A 23801-nucleotide genomic window follows, 5' to 3' on the forward strand; every position below is an offset into this window, starting at 1 on the left:
GAGGCGTTGTGTGCTTGTAGATCGGCTGTTTTCACTAGTTTAAATCATTTTTAAAATGATAAATGCAAAACGAACGGTTTTGGACATACAAGGTTTTCACCCGACAACGACGATATCCTACCGGTACTTTATCTTTTATTTCTATCTTAGCTATGTATTTTTTATTGCTTCGTTCTTTTTGTTATCTTGTTCTTATGATACAACAAGATTATTCCAGATGCCACAATAGAATATGATTGTATTGTTGTGTTAACACTGTCCCACCACATGTTGCTGCCTGTACCTGCATGAGCTGAGTAAGTGACAATTACATCCCTCTTGATCTTGAAGTGCTTTGATTATGGGTTCGACACGCTTGTTTAACCACAGTTTTATTGGTCTTGAAATGTGTTTTACAGAAGAACTGGCAGTCTGGTGTTGCCAGTTTACTAACACACACACGCACACATGCACATGCGCGCGAGTATGCGCACGCACGCACGCACGCACGCACACACACACACACACGCACACGCACACGCACACGCACACACACACACACACACTGAACTGTTTGGAACATGTTGTCTGCCGACCCATAAGTGGTGGTGGTCCAATGGGGTCAGATCCACCATCTTCCAGTGATGGCGGGTCTGAATTATAAGTCCAGTCCGAATCTCAGGTAAGCCTCTTGATTGGCTGTGCTTTTGTGGAAGTCTGGTTGGTCCATAGTTGGTCAGTTCATATGTCTGTCACACTTTTATTGTCTTAGGGGGCAATCCTTAACAGATAGTTTTAAAAAGAAGACGGACATGCACAAACATCCCAAAACCCAAAATTGGCCAGGCGCTGAGAGACAATCAGTGCAGGGAAAAAACAAACGCTCGCACACTGTAGGGCTCCAATGATAAAGTGCTTTTATTGCACCAGAACAATCTGTACTGATTTCTCTGCTGCAATAAGAGCACTTTATCACTGGAGCCCTAACAGTGTGCGAGCGTTTTATTATAATTTCTATAATAGGTTTTTCATGCTGTATGGTTTTGTGCTTTTGGAGTGCGTGGCACGTGTCCCTGTGTCTGTGCACGTCGCTGTTCATTGACCGGGTACAGGGAGGGGTTCTCAGTTTAGCTAACGCACCAGTAATTGATCGCTGTGCGTGCCTGTGGAGATGGGATGATGGCACTAATTAAGCACGTAACACATAACAATTTTCCGGAAGGCCTCGTAGATCAGGTGTCAGGAGATGGAGTGGGGGCAGAGGGGGTCGATCTGCAAATGGAAATCGATATAACGGTCTGCCATGTACAGTACATCCATGATGAGAGTCCAGAGGATGCCGACACACTGTGTGCATGACACTGCATGTTTGTTTGCAGTGTGTGTGTGTGTGTGTGTGTGTGTGTGTGTGTGTGTGTGTGTGTGTGTGTGTGTGTGTGTGTGTGTGTGTGTGTGTGTGTGTGTGTGTGTGTGTGTGTGTGTGTGTTTGTGCCCGTGCGTTTGTGTATGTGTTTGTGTGCGTTCAGTGTGTGTGTGTGTGTGTGTGTGTGTGTGTGTGTGTGTGTTTTTCCTCTCTCTCTCTCTCTCTCTCTTCTCATTTGCATGCTGTTTGTGTTCACTTTCCACTTTTGCTGCATTTTATTCTCCCTCTTTTTCTCACACACACACACACACACACACACACACACACACACACACACACACACACACACACACACTCACACTCACACTCACACACACACACACTCAGTTGAAACCAAAAACGAAACCCAACATACTGTAGATATTCCTTGCATTTCTATCCGATGTCTTGTTTAGTTTTTGACAACTTTATTTCGACATTTTCGTATTTTAAACATGTGCAGCATGCAACAAAATCACATGAAATGCAAAAAGAACATGGTGTGTGTGTCTGCGCGCACACATGCACACTCATACACACACTCACACACAGCCTTTCCCTTCCCTGGTGAGTGCCAGCTAAGCTGCAGTCCCTCTGCAGCGGCAGAGAGGTGGAGATGTGGTCTTGTCCAGAGGCTATGGTGTTAATCAGGCCTTGCTGGCCCCTGTCACAGCGCACTGCATGTGTATGTTGTGCCTGGTTGGACTGTGGATGGATGGTTCACTGGAGAAGTGTGTGTGCGAGTGTATGCATGTGTGTGCGTGTGGTACGAGATTACACTCCCCTCTCCCCACCCTTACAACCTTTTTCACTCCTTTCTTTTGTCATTTTTGTTTCCTAAGCCGTGTCATTGTTTTACTTAATTTTGAATAAATAGCTTTTGCAGACAACTGCGGCAGTGTGTCTTAGATTAATGCATACAACGTGATGCAGAGAGTTCTCATCAGACACAATGGGAAATGATTTGAGTCCATTTTATAAACCCCTCCACCCCACCCCACCCCCCACTTCTCTTATAATTCTACCCTTTATTTGACCTGCCTTTTCCCCCCATTTATCTCTCACTCTTTCTTTCATTGCCTGTTTCCGTCTCCCCCCCACATCTCACAGGCTTCAGTAAACCGATCTATATGGTAATCAACACTCTCCTATCAACTCTTATCCTACACACACACACACACACACACACACACACACACACACACACACACACACTAACACACACACACACACACACACACACACACACACACACACACACACACACACACACACACACACACACACACACACACACACACACGCCACACACGGCACGTCGGTCCCATTAACAAATGTGTCTCATTGTGTGAGATGTGCGCTCTTTCTTTACTGCTTTCATCTCATCAAGTGTTGTTGCTCCGCTGGTACCTCTCCTCTTACATGACACTACATTACACCAGTTCAATATCCCCACCACCACCATCACCACCACCACCCCCCTTCCTACCATATCCTCCTGTCCCTTCCATCTGCTGGCTCTCAACTGGTCTGTGTTGCTCCGTGACGCAGCCTTGAGCCCTGGAAAAATACACTATTGAAGTTATTATTATTAGTAGTATTGGGATTACACACTTTCTTCTATTCTACCACCCGTATGCCCTTCACGCTCCTCTCTCTCCCTTGGGGGTTCTTCACATTGCTACCCCACCTTCACGGTCTCTCTCTGTCTCCCTCTTGCAGGCACGTGCACACATCAAAGGGGACTTGAGCCCCTGCCCTTTTAATCCTTCTGTAAAAAGTGCCCTCTCTCCAGACCATGAATGCAGTTTTTTTTACTATGGTGAAATAAATGCAAATGCCCTCTTTCCATGCCATACCTGAAGGTAGCAAGGCAAGATAATTGCCATGTCCAAACTCTCCTGAACTTGAATGCAGCATCTTATGTTGAAAGAATTGCCCTCTCTGTGTAGAAATGCATGCCGTACGCCCACATCTCCAGTATTGACTTGATTATGCTTAGTTCAGTGTTGTATCAAGCACTGAAAATAGCCGACCTCCAAGCTCACATCGCATCGCTCTGCGCCGTGTTGTGAGCTTGGAGGTCTGCTATTTTCAATATTTTCTCCAAAAGGCCCTTTTAGAAATGTCAGCCCCTGCCTCTCCAACATTCCTGTCCCTGTTGCACGTCCCTGTTGCTACACCCCAGCCCCCCCCCCCCCCCCCCCCCCTTCACGGTCTCTCTCTCTGTCTCCGTCTTGGCATCACATGAATGATGCCCACATCTGCATTCATGACCTGAAGACGTGCTCTGCCACCGTTCTCGCTTGCTCTGTATTTATTGCTCTTTCACGGTGAATGTTCTTTTCCTTCTATCTCTCCTTTTGTCTACCTCTCTCTCTCTCTCCTCTCTGTCTGTTTCCACGTATCTCACACATTTACACACACGCACACACATCCCCCCTACGCGCGCGTGCGTGTCATCGCAGCCCAGGTGTGCGATATCAACCGCATGCAGAGACGCACTGCGGCGTTGGCCCGCTCACCGCATGTTCGCTAATTAAACACCCTTAACCCATCCAGATGGCTGCTATCTGATGCTAGCGCGGCAGCAGCCTCCAAACCACAAGATCGCCCACCTTAGCCACATGCTAGCTACTGTAGGTACACAGCACTCTGCCTGCTACAGAGGCTCTGCTATTCCGGAGGTGACAATACAGTGACGTGCGACTGCTGTTGTTAATTTGTCACCTCCGGTGTTGCCAGATTCTGCGAGAGAAATAAGCAACCAGCGCTATGAGAACAAGCCCAAAAGAAGCGACTATTGCTCTGATCTACAGGCTCACAATGTGTTGTGATGCGACGTGTTGTGAGCTTAGTAGTAAATTGTTTAAAAAAAAAGAGGTAATTTTGGAACATTTGAAAGCTTTCAACAACAACAATCTTTTATGGGTGGCTAAATATTTCCATTTGGGGCGTCTGCGGACAAACACATACAGGAAACATGCCCAGATAAGCCCAGACAACCGCAACCCACAACTACCAATATTTACAAGCAACTTTACAGAAAAAGAAGCCCAAAGTTGCTTATTATTAGTGGACATGGCAACACTGCTAGCCTCATTGTCATTCAGTACAGTGTGTACATTAGTGCTTTGGCAGTACTATAGTGGAGTTCACCTGAGGTAATTTCTGGACTACATGGTATTTGTTGAAGGCAGATCTACAATCTCGTTGTAAGCTTGTAGATTGGCTATTTCTGCCGTACAACACTGCCCTACGATGAAATATAAAACAGGGCTCCTGGACTACTTTGAGAATCAGTTGAGGAATATTGCCATTTAATATGGTAAACACAAAAAGTTAATAATAATTCATTTTGTTCCAGTTATAAACCAGAAACACTGTTATGCAGCATGCATTAGAAGACCCTCAATTAGGTCACACTGTACTCTAGAGATCCCTCGCTTATCTGTAGTGAAAACCAAGTCAGAGATACAGTGCGCGCCGCCCACTCACCACACCGTGCAAGTGCTGGAATAATGTTTGTCCCACGTGTCATAATGTAGCAACCTTGTATTGTTTCAAGGCTCTATCTTCGACAACAACAAAGCTATCTTGTTTTATAGATGCACAGAAAAACACCCCCTCCCTAAAGCAAACATATACCAGATGATGATCTCTCTGTATTCGGGGTGTACCAAGCTATATAATATGACTCATTCTGAGCTTGACACACAGAAAAGGGTCATATTTGTTTGGCTGATGTTCTGCCATCCATGGGCACTTTGTGTTGGTGCGGTGGAGGGATGCCTGCCTTCATGGCATATGCAATAGGTCATTGTAACTTTCCCCTCTCTCTTCTCTCTCCCTACCTCACTGGCACTCTCTCACTGTTTGCTTGTCTCAGCAGTAATTCTCCTAACTCCAAAACATACTGCACTGCAAATGTGTCAAGAGGGCACTTACATCTGTTATTTTCTCCTCGCTGCTCTTTTCTCCTGGTTGAACCCGCACAGCACCTCGTCTCTCGCTCGCTTTCCAAAGTTGCCCCTTTTCTAGTTTGCTTTTCTGACTCTCAACAGTAATGTTTGCTGTATAAAGTCACCTCTCATTGCAGTAGGGGAGGTAAACTGTGTTAACACTTGTATTTTTGCCACCTTTTACTATCTCCTCTATTGCTATATCACAGTATGCGTCCAAGCCGTCCATACATTGTATCCCCTTCTGCCACCACTGTTAAGTAATCTATTTTACATGTCACATGCTGGAGTGGTATAACTGGGAAACTGTGATATCTGATAATAGGAGGAGAGACAGATTATTAGGGCTTGTGCATAATGTTTATTGCATAATCTCAGTTGTTCTCACAGTGGGGTCTGGTCACCCCCAGGGGTCTCCAGCAAAATGATTGATAGTTAGGAACCAAAAAGGACGCTTATGGGGTTGTAACCCTGACAGTGCCCACATGCTTGGCTCCATTGGTGCACTGTCAGAGTTACAGGGGTCTGTGGCCTAGCTAATATACCAAACGGTATAGTTAAAAATGTTGAGACATTACAAACCAACATAGTTCTCACAACCTCATCTTCTATTGACAGTGGAAAGTTTAACGGTTAGAAATGTCTTGGTATTTTCATACTGCAAATGTCAGTCCTGGGTTCTGAAAATACAACTCAAATAGAAAACGTTTCTCAGTACTCCAAGGATAATAAAATCCATCCTTAAATTGATAAACTGTCCTATTTGAAAGGAGTGCACTTTGTGTTTTTAATATAGTTGGTCCTCAGGTAATGTCAGGTGTGTGTATGTGTGTGCCTGTGCGCGCGCAGGTGTGTGCGTCTGTTCGCCCATGCGTAGTTCTTCGATCTGTCCTCATCAGTGTAATTGGCTGAACAACCGAGTGGCAGCTACGTAGTAGGGGAGCGAGGAGAAGGTCTTAAATCAATACACATTTGATGCTGTCTGTTAGACCAAGGCTGCATGGGAAGAATAGACGAGGAAGGAATCTATTTGGATCCAAAGGCGAAATACTCTCGACAGAGGTGTCCGTCAGTGAGCACACACTCAGCATGCTGGCTGGCCACTTCCAGTCACTGTTCAGACAGACCTTCAGTATCGTACGCAGAATACGCATGCTCACACACAACACATTCTCACCTCCAAGGTGTCAGATACCTGACACCCTGTTAAGTACCCTACTGCTTCAAGTAGTGGACGCCACAGGTATGGCTACTGCTTCAAGTAGGGGACGCTTCAGGTATGTGCAGTGGTCTAAAAAAAATAAAAATAAAAGTCATTCACCTTGTGGGATTCGAAATCACTATGTAGGGTTTACCAGCCACCCGACGTTCCCGATCACGCCACTATCCACGATGGAGCCGCGCCGTCTGAGCCGCCGGTGAGCCCGGGAGTCGCCGCGTTGACCGGTGCGAACGGCGGATCAGACGACTCAGCGGTGTTACCGAGTTATGTGCCGTTATGGACAGAATAGTACATTTTGACTAGGGATGGGCGCCTGGTGGCCTAGTGGACCAGGCGCATACCATATAGGCATTGCCATTTCGGCATCAATGCCTGTCGGCGTCACCGGTTCGATTCCCGATCCGGACGACCTTTGCCGCATGTCACTCCCTGTCTCTCCCCCATTTCCTGTCAGTCTACTGTCCTATCCAATAAAGGCAAAAAGCCCCAAAACAAATCTTTAAAAAAAAAAAAAAAAAAATTGACTAGGGGACCGCTTCTGTGTCCGAATGCGGCTCAAAGTGTCCACGTTCTCAAAGATAAAACACAAAAAAAGGGGTTTTCGTCAGCCGGGTTTCGCTAGCTCAGTCGGTAGGGAAGCATGCCTTCGATCACTAAGGCCCAGGTTCGACTCCCACTAACGATAGATACATATTCGAGTAAACGTGTCAGCGCATGCGCACTAAGACTCTCCCTCCGCGTCTGCACGGATGATGGCGAAAGCGAGTCCGAAGCGTGTCAGGGGGTGAAGCAGGGGGGGGTGAGATGGGTTTGTCGCACGCACACATCTTAAAACTAGTATACCTGCTGGATTGCCATGACATTTGGTGAGGATAAACCTGCCTGATTGTGGTGATCCCATGGCCTCTCATCCAGCACCACCTTTAGAACAAATTTCCACTATAGCATATGCAATATCTCAAAATCTAATTGTAGCTCTCAAGAACCAAAAGAACCAAAAGAGTTATTTGACGTTTGCCCAGGACCCAAAACTAGAAAAATGTTTAAGTAGTGAAAATAGCCGATCGCTATTTTCACTACTTCTTAAACATTTTTCTTCTAATTTATGGGATTTCTTAGATTTTTCTTTTATTTATTAATGAAATTACTCGAAAAGTCATTGCATTTTTTTTAATCATGATTTTTTTTTTTGAAAATGTTTTGAAGAAATAATAATTAAAAACAAAATTAAGGGACCCATAAAAATGGGTCCCGACCCAGTGCTTTGGAACCAGTGCTCTAGGCCAGGGGTTTTCAAAGTGGGTGACGGGGCACCCTGGGGTGCCGTGACGGCAGTCCAGGGGTGCCGCGAGATAATTTGATAATATTTGGAATTTATTTGGACACTTAGTATCATTTTAAACTTGACGTACAAAGTTATTTTCAGTCAGTTCTAACCAAAATGGCTATTATCTCAACGTTTTCCTCGCAACATAATCACTAATATATCGTTACTGTCGGGCAGAAACCTTGTATCTCCAAGTTTCAAATGTGTATGTCTTTTGGTAAAGCAAAGCCCTGCTTCATCATACAAGACTGTCACACAAAAATAGTGAAAACAGCCGATCTACAAGCTCACAACGTTGTAGATCTGCTGTTTTCACTAGTTTAGTGCATTTTATAGATGATAAATACAAAACGAAAGGTTTTGGACGTACAAGGTTTCCACCCGACAACGACGATATGCTATAAATATAACGTGCTGGGAGTGAAAATTATAATGTAGGGGTGCCTCGGATTAAAAAAATATATTTATGAGGTGCCCTGAGACGAAAAATTTTGGGAACCCCTGCTCTAGGCTATCTGTGAATCTATGTATCTGTCTGTCTATCCGTCCGTCCGTCCGTCCGTCCGTCCAGCCGTACACGCCTGTTTCTTTCTTGCTTTTCTTTCTCTGGCCAGCGCAGCATGTGTCTATGTGGGTGGGTCTGGGGGAGACAGCCACTAAAAAGGAGCAATGAAGTGTCATCCAGATTGATAGGGCAGGTCTGCAAGTGTCTGAGCACCACTGTAAATCAGGCTGTGATAAGACGGCCACATGCATGCGCGTACAGCCGTACAGCACACACATTCACCTCCCCAAGACACATTTCTGCTCCTCAAAGCCAACCTTTATCCATTATAGAATGGAAATGTATCCCTTTAAAGTAGAGACTTTATCTTCAACCATACATAATAACAAGGCTAATTAAGGTCACTGTGAATTATTATGCTTCGCTTCCATTCATTTTGCTGTTTAGATCATTTTGTATTGATTAGGATCAGTTAGGGCACAATATATATATATATAGTCTGTCAGAGCGTTTGGGTAAATTGTCACACTCTCAGAGTTAAATCAGCAGTCAGGATTTCAACGTACACATTCTCCACACCCACTAGCCATCTTACACTGGTAGGGTGACCAGACGTCCCGTTTTACCCGGGACAGTCCCGTTTTCAAGCTGCGTGTCCCGGTGTCCCGACAAATATCTCTAAAACACTAATATGTCCCGGTTTTCAACATTCACTACAAAATTGTCCCGGTTTTCGCCAGAATTAAAATAATAGTAGCTGTTTTCAGTGGTTGCATAGACATTTATCATGTTCTTTTCATGAAAACATGCTCACCTAACCAATCAGAAAAAAGGAACAAATTCAATGCGTGTCTGAATTCAACACTGAGCCTGTTTGTCAATCACTCACTGCCTGTTTGCAACCCTGCGGTGCGTGTGTGCGCGTGCACAAACGTTAGAGAATGGGCACGCGCTGTGCGCGGTAACGTGCGCATTGCTTTTAGGGTCCCAGTTTTAGGCAACAGTGTTTTGCATCCCGGTTTGAGTGGCTGAAAATATGGTCACCCTATACACTGGTCTACATTGCACACATAAAAATGGAGGCTTGTTACAGTCACATTGATGCTTCTCTACAGGACTAGTTCTCTTGGGTTTTTAGAAAAGCATTTCACATATAGTGTTGTAAATTAAAAGCAGGTTTTGCCTCTGAGAGAGGTGCAACGCAGTAGCGCAAACCAGTTGTTGTTTGGTGAGTGTTTATCTGGTTCTACTACAGGGAGTGGGTTAAATCCCTTTTGAGATGTTTAGATCGGCTGATTGCATGCATGTTTTAGCTGCCCCCCCCCCCCACCCACTATGTCTTTTCATTTTCCCCACATTGGTCACATACTACATCTACTCTCTCCCACCCCACACCGAGTCGAATTAGTCAATTTCTACAGTTTGAACTGCATCCACCGCCTTCGCTCTCCCTCACCCCAAACTGTCCCCTTCCTGCTCTGCTCATTGTTACTGTCGGCTAGAAACCTTGTATGTCCAATGTTATTTTTCAGGGAGTGGGTGGAAGAATACTTGTGTTCCAATGGCTCCAGTGTAGTTATTCTTTTGTCAAAGCTCTACTTTGTATTGGTTAAATTCTAGACTAATAAAATCATAAAGAGATTAAATATGGATGTGCAAGGTTTCTGCCCGACTGTGACATCATGCCTAAATCTCACTGTCCGGAACACGTCAACACACAAACGGCAATTAAGCCGCTTTTGTCTGCTAGGTGTTTGAAATAATGTTGCATAATTCCGTTGCTAATGGTGACTTGGTTCATTCATAAGGCTTATACAAACCCGAATAGATGGATAAAAAGACAGCCAGGGAGAAACTGAGAGATAACAAAGCAGGATTAAATGCCACGAAAACAAATTATACCTGTAAAAAGAAAAGTCTTTCACTCACAGACCTATAAAGCATTGTGTATTTTATGTGTTTTATTTACGCAACACCGTAACTGCGGATGTAGTCCCACGCTGGGGAAACTCAAACTGATGCCAGAGGGCAATGTCTGGCTGGCATGCACGTCAGACAATCATTCGGAGGTGTCAAGAAAACGAACACACACAACACACAACACACACACACACACCGGCCCAGGACTCTGAGACAAAGTGAAGCTGATTTGGGTGGTCAGACTAGTGAGGTGAAGACTCGGGCTCTCGTCAAAATGGCTCGATCCTCTGGCCTGCTAATGGGACAGGCTTCATTTCCTCCCTGACAAGGCGATGACATGGGGACAAGCTGCCAGGCAGACCTCTAAGCACCAGAGATGCTTGTCTGTCCATGAGCACAAAAGAGTGCATGCTCTGTGCCATGCTGTCTTCTGTTATGTGTCTGCACCGTTACAGTATTAGGTTAATGAGTGTGTGAGTGTAGTGTGTGTGTGTGTGTGTGCGCGTGCATGCGTGCGTGCGTGTGTGTGTGTGTGTACATGTAAAGTATGTGTTTTTGTGTGTTATTTGTGCTGTGTTGGGGTGATTGGCTCCTTTTTGGCCAAACAATATCTACTCCTTGGCATGCTTGCTTAGCTCCCTTGTTTGCACCTGTCATTAGCACGGCCTGGTACTCCGGCTTGGGGCTGACGTGACTGCCGTTATTATTGTGATTCCCGCTAATTGTCTGTAATGTCGATAATCACGCCTTCCACAAATAAAATGGTAATTCGGCTGCAACGCTGCTGTTCCTCAGAAGATGCCAGCAGCCGATCAGATGGACCAGAGTTCTGGAAACTTCTCCAGTTTACTTTTGACTTGTTTTTGTGGGGAAACAGCAGGGGTGGTGTTGAGACTATGTTTGATGGCTCTGTTTGGACAGAACACCCTTGTTTGAGTGTTTGTTCCCTAGGAATTGATTGTGTGTGTGTGTGTGTGTGTGTGTGTGTGTGTGTGTGTGTGTGTGTGTGTGTGTGTGTGTGTGTGTGTGTGTGTGTGTGTGTGTGTGTGTGTGTGTGTGTGTGTGTGTGTGTGTGTGTGTGTGTTTTCAAGACGCTTAATTGTGTCTGTGTTTTGGAGGGTCCATTCAAACTACAGATGGGGCGTGTGCGTGTGTGCATGTGTTTGTGCGTGTGTGCGCGCGTGAGTGTGTTGTATGTCCTCCTAGATTTACTGTACTGGTGTGTGTGTCTTGCTACAATATGTAATTAGGCAAATCATTGTTTGATTTCAATTTGTGTTTATGTTCATCTTAAACTCAACTTGTGTGTGTGTGTGTGTGTGTGTGTGTGTGTGTGTGTGCGTGTGTGCGTGTGTGCGTGCGTGCGTGCGTGCGTGCGTGCGTGCGTGTGTGTTTGTGTATGTGCGCACACGCTTGTGTCCATGTGCCGCACGCATGCACGCACACAGTTTGTTTGACTTACTGATGAGCCATTTATAGTCACTGCCACCGTCATACAGACTTTGTGAGTTCAGCTATCGCATGCCAAGTGACGCTGTCACTTTCATTCACATACTCAGTAGGATGTGTAAATGCTAATGCTAGGTGCTAACGAGACGGAGGACTTGGCAGTCCCCCTCTAAGGGCTTGTTAGCACGTCTGAAACACATTTTGTTTAATCGGTAAGAGTTTTTAAGCCATAGCATTAGTATGACCATAATAGTCAATGACAGATCGCTAAGTATTGGTGAACTCTGCAATTCATGCATATATTGATATGACTTATACCACAACTTAGGCCACTGTATTCTGTAATACATAATTTACTTGCACAGAGTCAGAGACCTTGGCACAGTAGCTGCACATGGACGTAAAAAAAAATCAATTCCTCCTGGCATATCTTCTTGCAATAGCAAACACAAATTGGCAACAACGTAGAGATAGAGTAAGTGATGTATATTTATATATATAAAAAGGTTATAGTACTATTTTCTGATCCTAATCATTGCTGTCATTGTGTTTGTTCAGTAACAGGGGTCTCCCTGTCTCTCCAGCTCCATAATAAACAGAACATACATTTTAAGGTGGGTTGCAAAATTTCAGAGAGATATGGAGACTCCTGTTACTAAACAAACGCTCTGTGGCAATGATATACTATCGGAATATTGAGATCTTAAAGTATCATAGTAAAGTATCTAGTACATATGAATAAATATACTGTACATTTTATTGTCAATAAATGTCATTGTCAGTCTAAAGCTTATGAAATACAAAAACATTTTGACAGGACATTCAGCTTAATTTCTGAAATATTGAGTAATAAATATTTCCTCCCCCTGAAATCGATTTGGTGTTTTCAGACTGAGACTCGTTAAATGGGGTGTGAAAAACAGCTCAGTGTACCTTTTTTCAGGAGGCTTTGGGGGACAATTGCAGGGTTAGGAACCGTAGCATCAACAGGCCTAGTCTGACTTGTACAATCATCTCCAGTGTCTCCGCCAGCCCCCAGTGGGATTGTTAGCTCTTCGCCATTTAGCCGACACACCGCACCGCTCCCTGACTCTTGTTAGTCCCCCTTTCTCCATCTATTCTACTGCTATTCTGAAATATCCTTTGTTGGGCACCTGCTTGATCTAAAGAAGCAGACAGGAGGTGAGTGACTTATTTTCTTCCTGTAAGGGTACTCTGAGAGTCAAATGAACACTCTGGAGTTGAATGCGCAGCTTCCCCTGCGGTAATGACAAATGCAGGGGGTACGACTCTGGAGAAGTTGGATACCAGATCCTCATACACTCTCTTTCACACCAGGAAAGACAAGGAACTCTAACCCTCCAAACACATAATCCTTACTCTAATCCTATCCTCTTTTTCATCTACCAGGTCAGTGGTCTTCAGCCCTTTTCATATCAAGGTCCATTATTCATTGATCCACGGACCACCATTTTTTGCCTCTCAGACCCAAAACTTAGAATATTTTGTTGTTGTTGGATACGATTTTGTCCACAATTCCATCCATGATGTATTGATGTGATACCATAGGAGAGATACAAGGAAAACGTTGATCAAAATAACAATTCTTCTACATTCTCTAATTGTGTAGAATTCTTTTAAATTAAGTATTGCAGATATTAAATAATACTTTAACTTGTTTTAAAGATCTATAAGGGTCCATTTGGTTACCAACTCCATCATTTAGCTGGGGACCACCTGGAATCCTCTCAAGGAACACTGGTAGTCCCTGGTTGAAAACCACTGTACCAGGTGATCAGATTTGGCTATTTTGGGCTTCTATTGATGTCTATACCGTTTAGGGGCGGCATAGCTAAATGGTTAGGGAGCCTGCCTGGGGAACCAGAGCCCCTGGTTGTCCCAGGTTCGATTCCATGCCAGGGTAGCAATGTCGATGTGTGTCCCTGAGCAAGACTCTTAACCCCTAATGTCGCGCTCCTTGTGGGCAGCGAAAATACTGAATTTCCCTTGCAGGAGGAAATGGGTATCTATGATATGATCTATACCACAGAGATGTTCCTATTGGTCAAAGCACCCGCACGTGCGTGTGTACGCACAACATACTGTAGCCAAATATCAGCATGATAACACATAACTTGTTTGCACACAGATTAAAAACCACTGAACCAGACATTCCTTTGAGGTAGCTGTGGCTACAAAAGAGCACATGGCGACTTCTTTTTGAGGACAAAACACCACTAATTACCAAGAACCTGGTTTTGTGTTGCGAGTATGAGAACGACGCACACATACACACTGTGCCGAGGGGAGACAATGACAGTCAAGCCGCAACTCATTAAGCCAAGCAATAGCTTTAAAACAGAACAAACAAGCTGAAATGATGACTGTGTCCTGGCCCCCATGAGGCAGACACAGAGGCAGACAGAACGAACAAAAGAAGGGGAACAGTCTCAGAGAGAGAGAGATAAAACTGTAGATGGGGGGACAAACAGGAGAACACCCAAAATTGTGACTTGGCTTGAAAAGGGAACAACCAGTCAAGACAAACGGCGTGTTGGCAGAGAGAAACGAGGAATGGAATGTAATAGGTGGGGGTCTCTCTCTCTCTCTCTCTCTCTCTCTCTCTCTCTCTCTCTCTCTCTCTCTCTCTCTCTCTCTCACTCTCTCTCCTCTCCTAAAGATTATTTGTGCTCCACTGTATTTGGAGACAGGGGAGGAAGGGTCAAGCAAAGAGGTGACATACATGTGACACAGGTCCCTGAGCCAAATTTGAACTCGGGATTATGTTGTCAGCGCAATAACTGCTTGGGCCACCAGAACACTCCACTCTGTCAACGTCAAGGGTTGGTTGGACCCTGACAATATAACATCATGATGTCAGAGAGAGAGAGTGAGAGAGAGAGTGAGAGACACGCCCAGGGGATACAACTGTCACCACCCCGCACTCAGACACGTCAGCACTCACACAAACACACACAGAGACTCGTGTGGTCACAAAAAATCTGTTCACCACAGCAAATGTACATTAAGCACGCGCCAGCAGTTTACACACCAGTGCAATGCTGCGTGACACACACACACACACACACACACACACACACACACACACACACACACACACACACACACACACACACACACACACACACACACACACACACACATCTGGCACTTGTCCCCCTTTCAACTTGCTCAGGGAGCATTCTCTTTCCATATTTAATTCCCTTTCTTTGATGCCCCATGAAAACAAAACCCACGTTTGGCAGACCTTAGCCCCACTCTGGAGGAATAACATGCCAAATGTGCCATGTGTGCAGCGCATACGGCCCCCATTCAGGAAGCGGAATTCATCTTATTGTACCGCTAGAGCGTAGCCGAGCTGTGTGTCAGCCTCATTAGCAAGCCGCATCGCCACCTCCCCTGTACGCCGCGATGTCATGTGTTTGGCGTCCCATGTCTTTGTATCCACACACAGCCTGCATCCTTCTAACAAGAGACCTTTGTTGCGGTTTGAGACTGAGCCACAAGACATAAACCACAATGATCATTGGAGCTGTGGAACCCAAAGTAAAATCACATACAGCAACCTTGAGTTAGTTGTCTGGTGGTGGGCACGAGGGATGGCACTGTCCTCCAGCCGCCTTGAGTTGTATTGAATTCTCTGCCACGCCGTTTTATTAGCAGAACTGCCTTGGAGAAGAGACAATTACCTAAATGGAACAAACACTTTTCGATTGGCAAAGGCATAGCATAGCAAACACTGTCTCTTCATATCGAGTGGTTTGGATTAGGACGAACACTGGCTCTGATTAGAGGGCAAAGCCCAGGATTGTAGCTGAGCACGAAATGAGCATCAAACATCAACAGAATTTCCACCAGGACTGGACCGGATTATCTACCCAAAGCTCACTGATAAGTAGTCAGGCAACTGCACGCAGAAAACACAGAAAACTATTGCTGTGTGCAAACGTTGCACTTAAGCTTGGTTACTGACAGGCATATGGCGTTGTCAGCTTTCAGTCTTTGGAGTTGACGTGCGCTTTGAGGCTCTGTTTCCCGCTGTGACACTCCATGAGAAAAGTCACAGCATAGTTAAACTGTACAAAACAAAAGTACTACATTAAACTGATTAACAATGCTAAGTGCTTCTCTTACTTTTCCTGGAGCAAAACCTATACATCAGGATATAGATCTAGCGAGTGTGGAGATAAAGACATTTCTTATACTGTAATATTAGATTCATAACAAAAACCCATGGATTGCCCAATACTCTTTTGGGATGCTTTACTTTTATTTAACTATAAACAGAGTTTACAAATAGGGTTATAGATGGCAGAAACGATGCCTGCAACAGTGCAGTGCGTTTAGAGAGAGACAGGAAGTGTGGAGAGAGAGCCAGGGAAAGGTTAAAGTTAAAGTTCTACTATTTGTCACATACATTGCTGTATGTGAAATTTGTTCTCTGTATTTGACCCATCTCTTGGAGTGGTGAGCAGGAGCCCTGCCGCGCTTGGGAATTGTTTTTTGTTGATCTAAACCCCCAATCTAACCCTTGATGCTGAGTGCCAAACAGGGAGGCATTGGGTCCCATTTTTACAGTCTTTGGTATGAACCGGCCGGGGATCGAACCCCGACTTCCTAGTCTCAGGGCAGACGATCAGGGGATGACACTCAGCAAATGGTCTGGCCAGGCTCTAACCACTTACAGTAGCTCACTATTGGGTCGCCTCTACGATTGTGTTACCATTGGGTTATTTTACTTGACGCTTACTGTAATTGTCACACAAATAATTGTGATTAATGATTGAATTGTGTTTTTGGCCAACAAACATTTGTGTTTGGCTTTTAGGCTTCATAAACAAACATTGCACAGGGCAAGTATGACAAATAACTTAAATACACATAGAAATGACCGACATATTTAGTCATTTTCAAACTTTCAAAATGTTTTTAAAATAGTGGAAGATCTACAAACTCACAACATAACATGTCACATTGCAACGTGAGCTTGTAGATCTGCTATTTCTGCTATTTTCTTTTTAATGTTAGAAAATGTATGAACCTTTTTATACATGGAAACCATTATGAAGAAATGACGATTATGCAAAATAATTTAGATTATCTCGCATAATTGCCATCAGGCGAATATGTAATATGACATGCCTACTACTGTAGCTGATCTTACTTCTCAGCTGCATGCATATAGAAGTAGAACATGCAGTTTGCATGTCTTGGAATGTAGAACATGAACTCACGCACACAAAGCTGCTGCCGCCAAACACCTAAAGGTTCTGAGCTCCCATGCTGGGATGAAAGCACAGGCCTTTTCTGTTTAGTGCTTCTAGTGCACATTGTGTCGTTTGGAATGTGTATGAGTAAGCATTCTTTGCCTACTTGTGTGTTTTACTGTAGGCATGTGTGTGTGTGTGTGTGTGTGCGTGCGTGTGTGCGTGCGTGTGTGTGTGCGTGCGTGCGTGTGTGCGTGCGTGCGCGTGTGCGTGTGCGTGCGTGTGTTTGTGTTCATTTACAGCACTTTGGTTTTGTGCGTGTTTGTGTGTTAGCGCGTACATACTGTATGCGTGCGTGGATGTAAGCTTCCTTCCACGTCTGTTTCTGTGTGTGTACAATCACGTGTTTGCCTTTGTGTGTGAGCGTGTGCGTGCTTGGTGTGTGTGTGTGTGTGTGTGTGTGTGTGTGTGTGTGTGTGTGTGTGTGTGTGTGTGTGTGTGTGTGTGTGTGTGTGTGTGTGTGTGTGTGTGTGTGTGAGACTATTGCATTGATTTATCACCCTCACACACCAGATTGGATGGGTCAGTAGTGAAGGAAGGGGGCGGGAGACATTGAGGGATATGAAGAAAAATTATTAAAAGAATGAAACGATAAATGCGTGTTCTGGCAATGTTGTGAGGAGGAGATTGCTTTCAGTCAGCGCCCACACCCCCAGATAAGGTCGGGCATGGCGTCGATACGGTGTGAGTGATGGAGAGAGAGTTAGGAGAGTTCCGGCCAGGGAGGGAGAGGCAAGAAGCAGAACAGGAAACCTTTGTTGCTAAAGTCATACTGTATAACTTTAGTTTTTGTAGTCTTTTTGGTGACACCTCTTGTATAGCTCCATTACAGTGGTTTATAAGAGATAAGAGATATATATCGTCGTTGTCGGGGGGAAACCTTGTATCTCCAAAACCGTTCGTTTTGTATTTATCGTTTTAAAAATGATCTAAAATAGTGAAAATAGCCGATCTACAAGCACACAACGCCTCGCGGTTCGAGGTGTTGTGTACTTGTAGATCAGCTGTTTTCACTACTTTTGTGTGACAGACTTGTATGATGAAGCAGGACTTGGTGAAAAAACGTACAAACTTGAAACATGGAGATACGAGGTTTCTGCCCGACAGTGACGATATACTGTATATCTCGAGGTGGGCTTTTGTTCCACCAAATATGGAAATGTTGCCTTTGACACGTTTGTGATGCCCACCTCTCCATATTATGGCATACACCAAAAAACCCACAAAAGATAATAACTAAAAAAGATGAACAAGTATGACATTAATTTAACTCGGAGTGTTACAAATGTAACCAAATGGACACTCTCTGGGCGCTTTTGGACCGGCAAAGAACTGGTTCGGATTCTTTCTCCCGCCTATGGGATGAACCAGAGATGAGCTTTTCCACCGAGAACCGAGTTGGTTCTGAACCGTAAAAGTTGGTTTCTCTGGTTCAATCTGGTTCAATCTGGTGGAAACGCAAGCCGGTTCGCAAGAACGAACCAAGGTTCCAAGAAAGTTGAACCGGCACTGGTTCTGGAACCATGGTTCTTTTGGTGGCAAAAGGCCCCTCTGAGTGAATACAGAGGGTTTTACAGTGAGTGGACCAGGGTAGGGAGACTTGAGATTGTGCTTGGGAGCTGAATTTCTTCTTTCATGCAATTTTTGGAGCTGTGTGAAGCACAGGCTCCCTATACGTGGCTGTGTGGGTCTGTGTGTGTGTCTGTCTGTCTGTCTGTGTGTATGTAGCCTGAACTTCCTAAACTTCGGCACGCCACTAGTCCCACAGTTTTGCCACCACACACTCGCGCCATATGTCAAATCGACCGGCTTACTCGGGAATCGTGGGCTATTACTTTTCTAAGAGAAAGGTTCTATAGTTTAATTGATATTAATTTATTAGTGAATTAATTTTCCCCATTGACTTATAATGGCAATTGCAAAAACTCACATTCAATTATTTGTCTCTCGCAAACCATAGGGGCCAGAGTTTCAAGACTTGGAGAGGAGGTTCATAATGATTTCAAGGATTAAATAAAAAATAATTGTGTCATTTGGCCGCATGGTGGCGCCATAACACCCCACTTTACGTTTTGGCCTGTAACTCTTGAACCGTAGGTCGGAAAATTAAAAATATTTTTTCCCTGGATTCCTTGGGTCATGACGCATCTCCCCATATAGGCCACGCCCATTTGCGCCATGATAGATTTTCCGCCATCTTGAATTTTCTCCAAAACACACTTTTTGCTCCTTCTCCTACATATTTTCTTCAAATGTCACAAAAATCGGTACACATGATCCACACACACACACACACACACACACACACACACACACACACACACACACACACACACACACACACACACACACACACACACACACACACACACACACACACAGCTCCACTTCACACGGGTGTGATTTTTATTTATTTTTTCACACCGCTTCATGTTAGCTGCCCTTTCCTTGTACATATCATTACTTTACAATTCTATGCCTCATTCATACATTTTATCATCATCTCTGTCCTTGCCCCCTGTTTCTCTAACTTGGGTTCTCTCTCTCTCTCTCTCTCTCTCTCACTCACTTTCATTGTTTCTGTCATGGTATAATTACCGCTACTGACTAAACAATGAAAAGTAATAGGGCCGAGCCCGCATAATTAGCATATCAAGTGCAAGGTCCTGTCCGACACACACACCTAATTACCATGTCAACACGCTCATTGGCAGAGGACTGGTGCTCTCTTTTCTAACATGGTCATGTTTTTTCTCTTTTTTCCTCAGGACTGATCACCACCACCTCCAGGAAACTGGACCGTGAACAGCAGGCTGAACACGTCTTAGAGGTAAGAACCCTCTAATGAGATCTAATCAAGCCTAATGTGTGGAAATATGGGATACATCAGACCAGTTGTTTTTGGCAGGTACAGTAACACAGTCATACAATGAAGTATACGGTCGATAAGGCTGTATAGTTCCTGTTGTATTATTTGCAATTTATGTATTTTATATACCTGTTAACTATCATAAAAGTACCACGCCATGCCATGGCAGGCTGAGCCATGTACAATGGCTCAGCCATGGTGGTCATGTCTTGTGTTGCATGTGTTTCCTCTCTCTCTCTCTCTCTCTCTCTCTGTGTGTGTGTGTGTGTGTGTGTGTGTGTGTGTGTGTGTGTGTGTGTGTGTGTGTGTGTGTGTGTGTGTGTGTGTGTGTGTGCGCGCGCGCGCGCGCGCGCGTGCGTGCGTGCGTGCGTGCGTGCGAGAGCTTGTTTGTTTATCCATCTGGGATTTGTGTGTTTTCTCTATTTTGTGTGTGATTGCACTCATCTGAGTGTGCCTACCCTTTCTTTTTTATTTGTTTCCTGAATATAAATGATTTATTCATGCATTGTCTGCTTTATTTTGATAGTGACAGTGATTAGAGAGACAGGAAAGGCAGGAGAGGGCAGAGAGGTGATGCCATTGGCGTGGAACGTGCGCTACGCAGGTGGGCCACCAGGGCGGCCCCCCACCATGGATTTTTAAACAGTATTATACCCTGCAGCCCTACTGCAATCCTAAACCTGCCAGCTCCTAGATGAGAACAAATCTCTTCTCCATCTGTCTCATTCCCCCTCCATCTACCCTTGACTCTTCCACTCTCTCTTAGTTGTCCTCGGTGGAGGGGGTAAAGATGTAGTGCAATTGAGCGGGTCTGAAGTATGTGCCGACGGAATGGATTGCGTGTGCCTGCGTGCGCGTGCGTGTTCATCTCCATTAGTCAATAATTGAAGCAACCTATCTCTATTTTCGCTTGCTCTGATTGCGGGTAAATGCTGCCACCCCGCGATCCATGAGTGTGTGTGTGTGCCGTTTGTGCGTGCATGTGTGCGTGCGTGCGTGCAAGCCTGACTCATTACAAGTGAGTCAACTTTCTGTGAAACAGTATCCTGTCTGTAATGAGGTCTTGTCTATTAAACACCAGACGCAGACTGAAAACAACCAAGTATCTTTCTCTCTGCTGTGTTTACCACCAGTCCACTCCACAGTTCTTATGTTTTCAAGATGATACTGATACTTGGTTTCTATTTACCGCTGATTGCCACTGTCTGACCTGTGGCTCTGTCTGTTCCCCACTTCTGTATTGTTCTAAATCAAATCAAGGGTAGTTAATATTGTCTGTGTGATCTGTGCTTTAGCTTGTGGATCTGCTATTTCCGGTATTAGCCTTATTCACGGCCCGCCCACCTACTTCCGTTTCTCAGTTTTCCCCGGGTGCTGACTTCAATTCGAAGGGGAAACTATACTGGACTTAAAGCCAACAAATCATTATTTCTAACAGTAAAGTAAATTATAGTGCTTTGTGCCGTTTAGTATCTTGTGTTCTTGATCATGCTAGCCGTATTTTATACTTTACTATTCGGAAATTGCATTAAATTTGCGATTTCTGTGCCAACTCCATAGGCTATGGTAGGATTTACCCCTTCAAAATGTGACTTCAGCACCCGTGGGATGCTTAGTGGGCGGGCCGTGAATTGGGCTAATTTTGAAAAGTACGATTTTGTTTGCCGGGTTGAAAGTGGTTAATCAAATTATTGAACCAGAGGCTGGCCAAAGTCTGGAATGAATGAGCTTTGAAGTGTTGTGAGTAGGACTGTCACAATTATTACATCATCGTCTAATCGCGATTATTTGACATAATCGCGATTATTTGACATAATCGCGATTATTTTGTGATAATCGTCATAATCGTTTACATGTTGAAAAATGTTTATACATGTTCAAACACTTAAAAAAATGTAGATCTGCTATTTACACTATCAATGTTCTTTTTAAAGTGTAAAGTTGTCAAATATGTCCTTCATTTCTTTGTATATTTAGGTTATGTGTCATATTCTGCCATGTGCAACTTCAAAGCCTAAAAGCCAAACAGAAATGTAACTGTCAACAACAAAAACACAATTGAATCATTAATCGCAATTATTTGAGTGAAAATTAATCGTCATGTAAAATGTCATAATCGTGACAGCCCTAGTTGTTGGGGTTTCTTCAGATGGTAGTTTACAGACCTAGGGAAAGACTATTTATGTTCTGTTGCCATAGACACAGTGTTTTGTATTTAGGGAGGACGGGTGCTGATTTATCTCAACACAGCCTTTTCTTTTATTGAATAACAAGGTGGTTTAGAGTTGGCACACTCGCCCTGGTACTCAGAAGGTTAGCTCAGTTTACTAGCTAGAGGCAAGAAGAAACCCCAATTTAGGTACACACAAATTCTTACTGATTTATTTGCCGGAGGTTTTGCAGGGCATTCAAAAAAGATCAAAAGCATGCAGGCACACACATACACGCACGCGCGCGCACACACACACACACACACACACACACACACACACACACACACACACACACACACACACACACACACACACACACACACACACACACACACACACACACACACACACACACACACACACACACGTGCAGAGGAACAGAAGAGAAGCTGCTAGAGATTAGCTGAAGGGTAAAGAGAAGGGACTCCGATCAAATGTCCAAGAAAAAGGATTCAGTGATGCCCCTGAAGAAAGGCCTGCTCCTCACATAAACTCCAAGTTCAAAGGTGCATTTGTGTGTGCGTGCGCCGTGCGTGCGTGCACATACATGTACTGTATTTGAGAAAGATGTGGAGGAGATGATAAGTTGCACATCTCCGGAAGGACCATCTCCCTCCCTCTTGCTCTGTCTCTGACTCTAATTGTGGATTATTTTGTTCTCTTCTCTACAAACTCCTTTTGTTGTTCGGTTGTCAGGGTGACTGTCGGGTGGGCCAATTTTCATTTGCCAGAGACATGGAGGGGAGGCAACTGACACAGACAAAAGGAAGATAAAGGGCCATAGACTGTCAAGTCATCATAGAAGGCTGGAAGTTGGCTCGAGTTTCTTGGAAAATGTGGCACCTTCCAGCAAACTTGGCTCCACTTAGGTCTACTTTGTCACAGACTTGCATTTGTTTTCACTTTGTGAGATAGAGGAAGTCACATCAGCACAGCAGGTGATGCATCGTTCACAAATGGAAGCCTCATTTGTACACTCTTGAGACTCTTCAGACTTAAAATAGAGTTTATCAGCAGAGCATACCAACATCAATGCAAAGAAACACCTGCTGCTTCAACCGAAAAGCAAAAACATCTGGCGACAAACTACTTTTGTCGCCAGATGGATGTGTAGAGGCATTGTCCCTGATACATTCCTCTGAACATAAACTTCAGCGACTACATAAGAAGCATTCTTATCCTCTTCAGCTGAGAGCAGCTGTCCACAAAAGCTAAGGACACAAGTGTTGGAAAGGGTCTGGGGCCGGAAATAATTTACGTTTTAGTGTGTACAGTCAGTGTTTAGGGGTGTGCGGACCGTCGGACCGAGCGGGGTAGCTGAGTGGGGGGGGGGGGGGAGAGGGAGGTGGAGCTCTCTGGTTGGCTGTTTAGCCTTGCAATTGCAAGCCAGGAAAGGGGGGGGGGGGGCAGGGTCTCTTTCACAAATCACCCGCAGTAAATTTATAGAAGAACTGCTAAGGTGCGTAACACGTGCATGCATGGATGGACAATATTGTTTATTAGATACTATCAGCAAATGCTATTTGCGAATAAACGGTGTTTAGAGCTGTTTAAATCATCACAGGCCAGAGCTTATGATCATTCATCACACAGTGTGTGTGTGTGTGTGTGTGTGTGTGTGTGTGTGTGTGTGTGTGTGTGTGTGTGTGTGTGTGTGTGTGTGTG

The 23801-nt window shown here is 44.6% G+C and overlaps 1 protein-coding gene across 3 annotated transcripts in view; it reads left to right on the forward strand.

Moving 5' to 3' along the window:
* The window catches only part of fat3a (FAT atypical cadherin 3a), a gene marked incomplete at both ends in the record, with an annotated part of 197671 nt that overhangs the window by 80097 nt on the left and 93773 nt on the right, over nt 1–23801 (forward strand). For all 3 annotated transcript variants that reach the window (XM_080731608.1, XM_080731609.1, XM_080731610.1), the window contains one exon: nt 19823–19884. In XM_080731608.1, the coding sequence (XP_080587734.1) occupies nt 19823–19884 (62 nt within the window). The remainder of the gene's footprint in view (nt 1–19822; nt 19885–23801) is intronic.

Source organism: Nannobrachium achirus (assembly GCF_963921795.1).
Source record: "Nannobrachium achirus genome assembly, chromosome: 8".
Taxonomy (NCBI): domain Eukaryota; kingdom Metazoa; phylum Chordata; class Actinopteri; order Myctophiformes; family Myctophidae; genus Nannobrachium; species Nannobrachium achirus.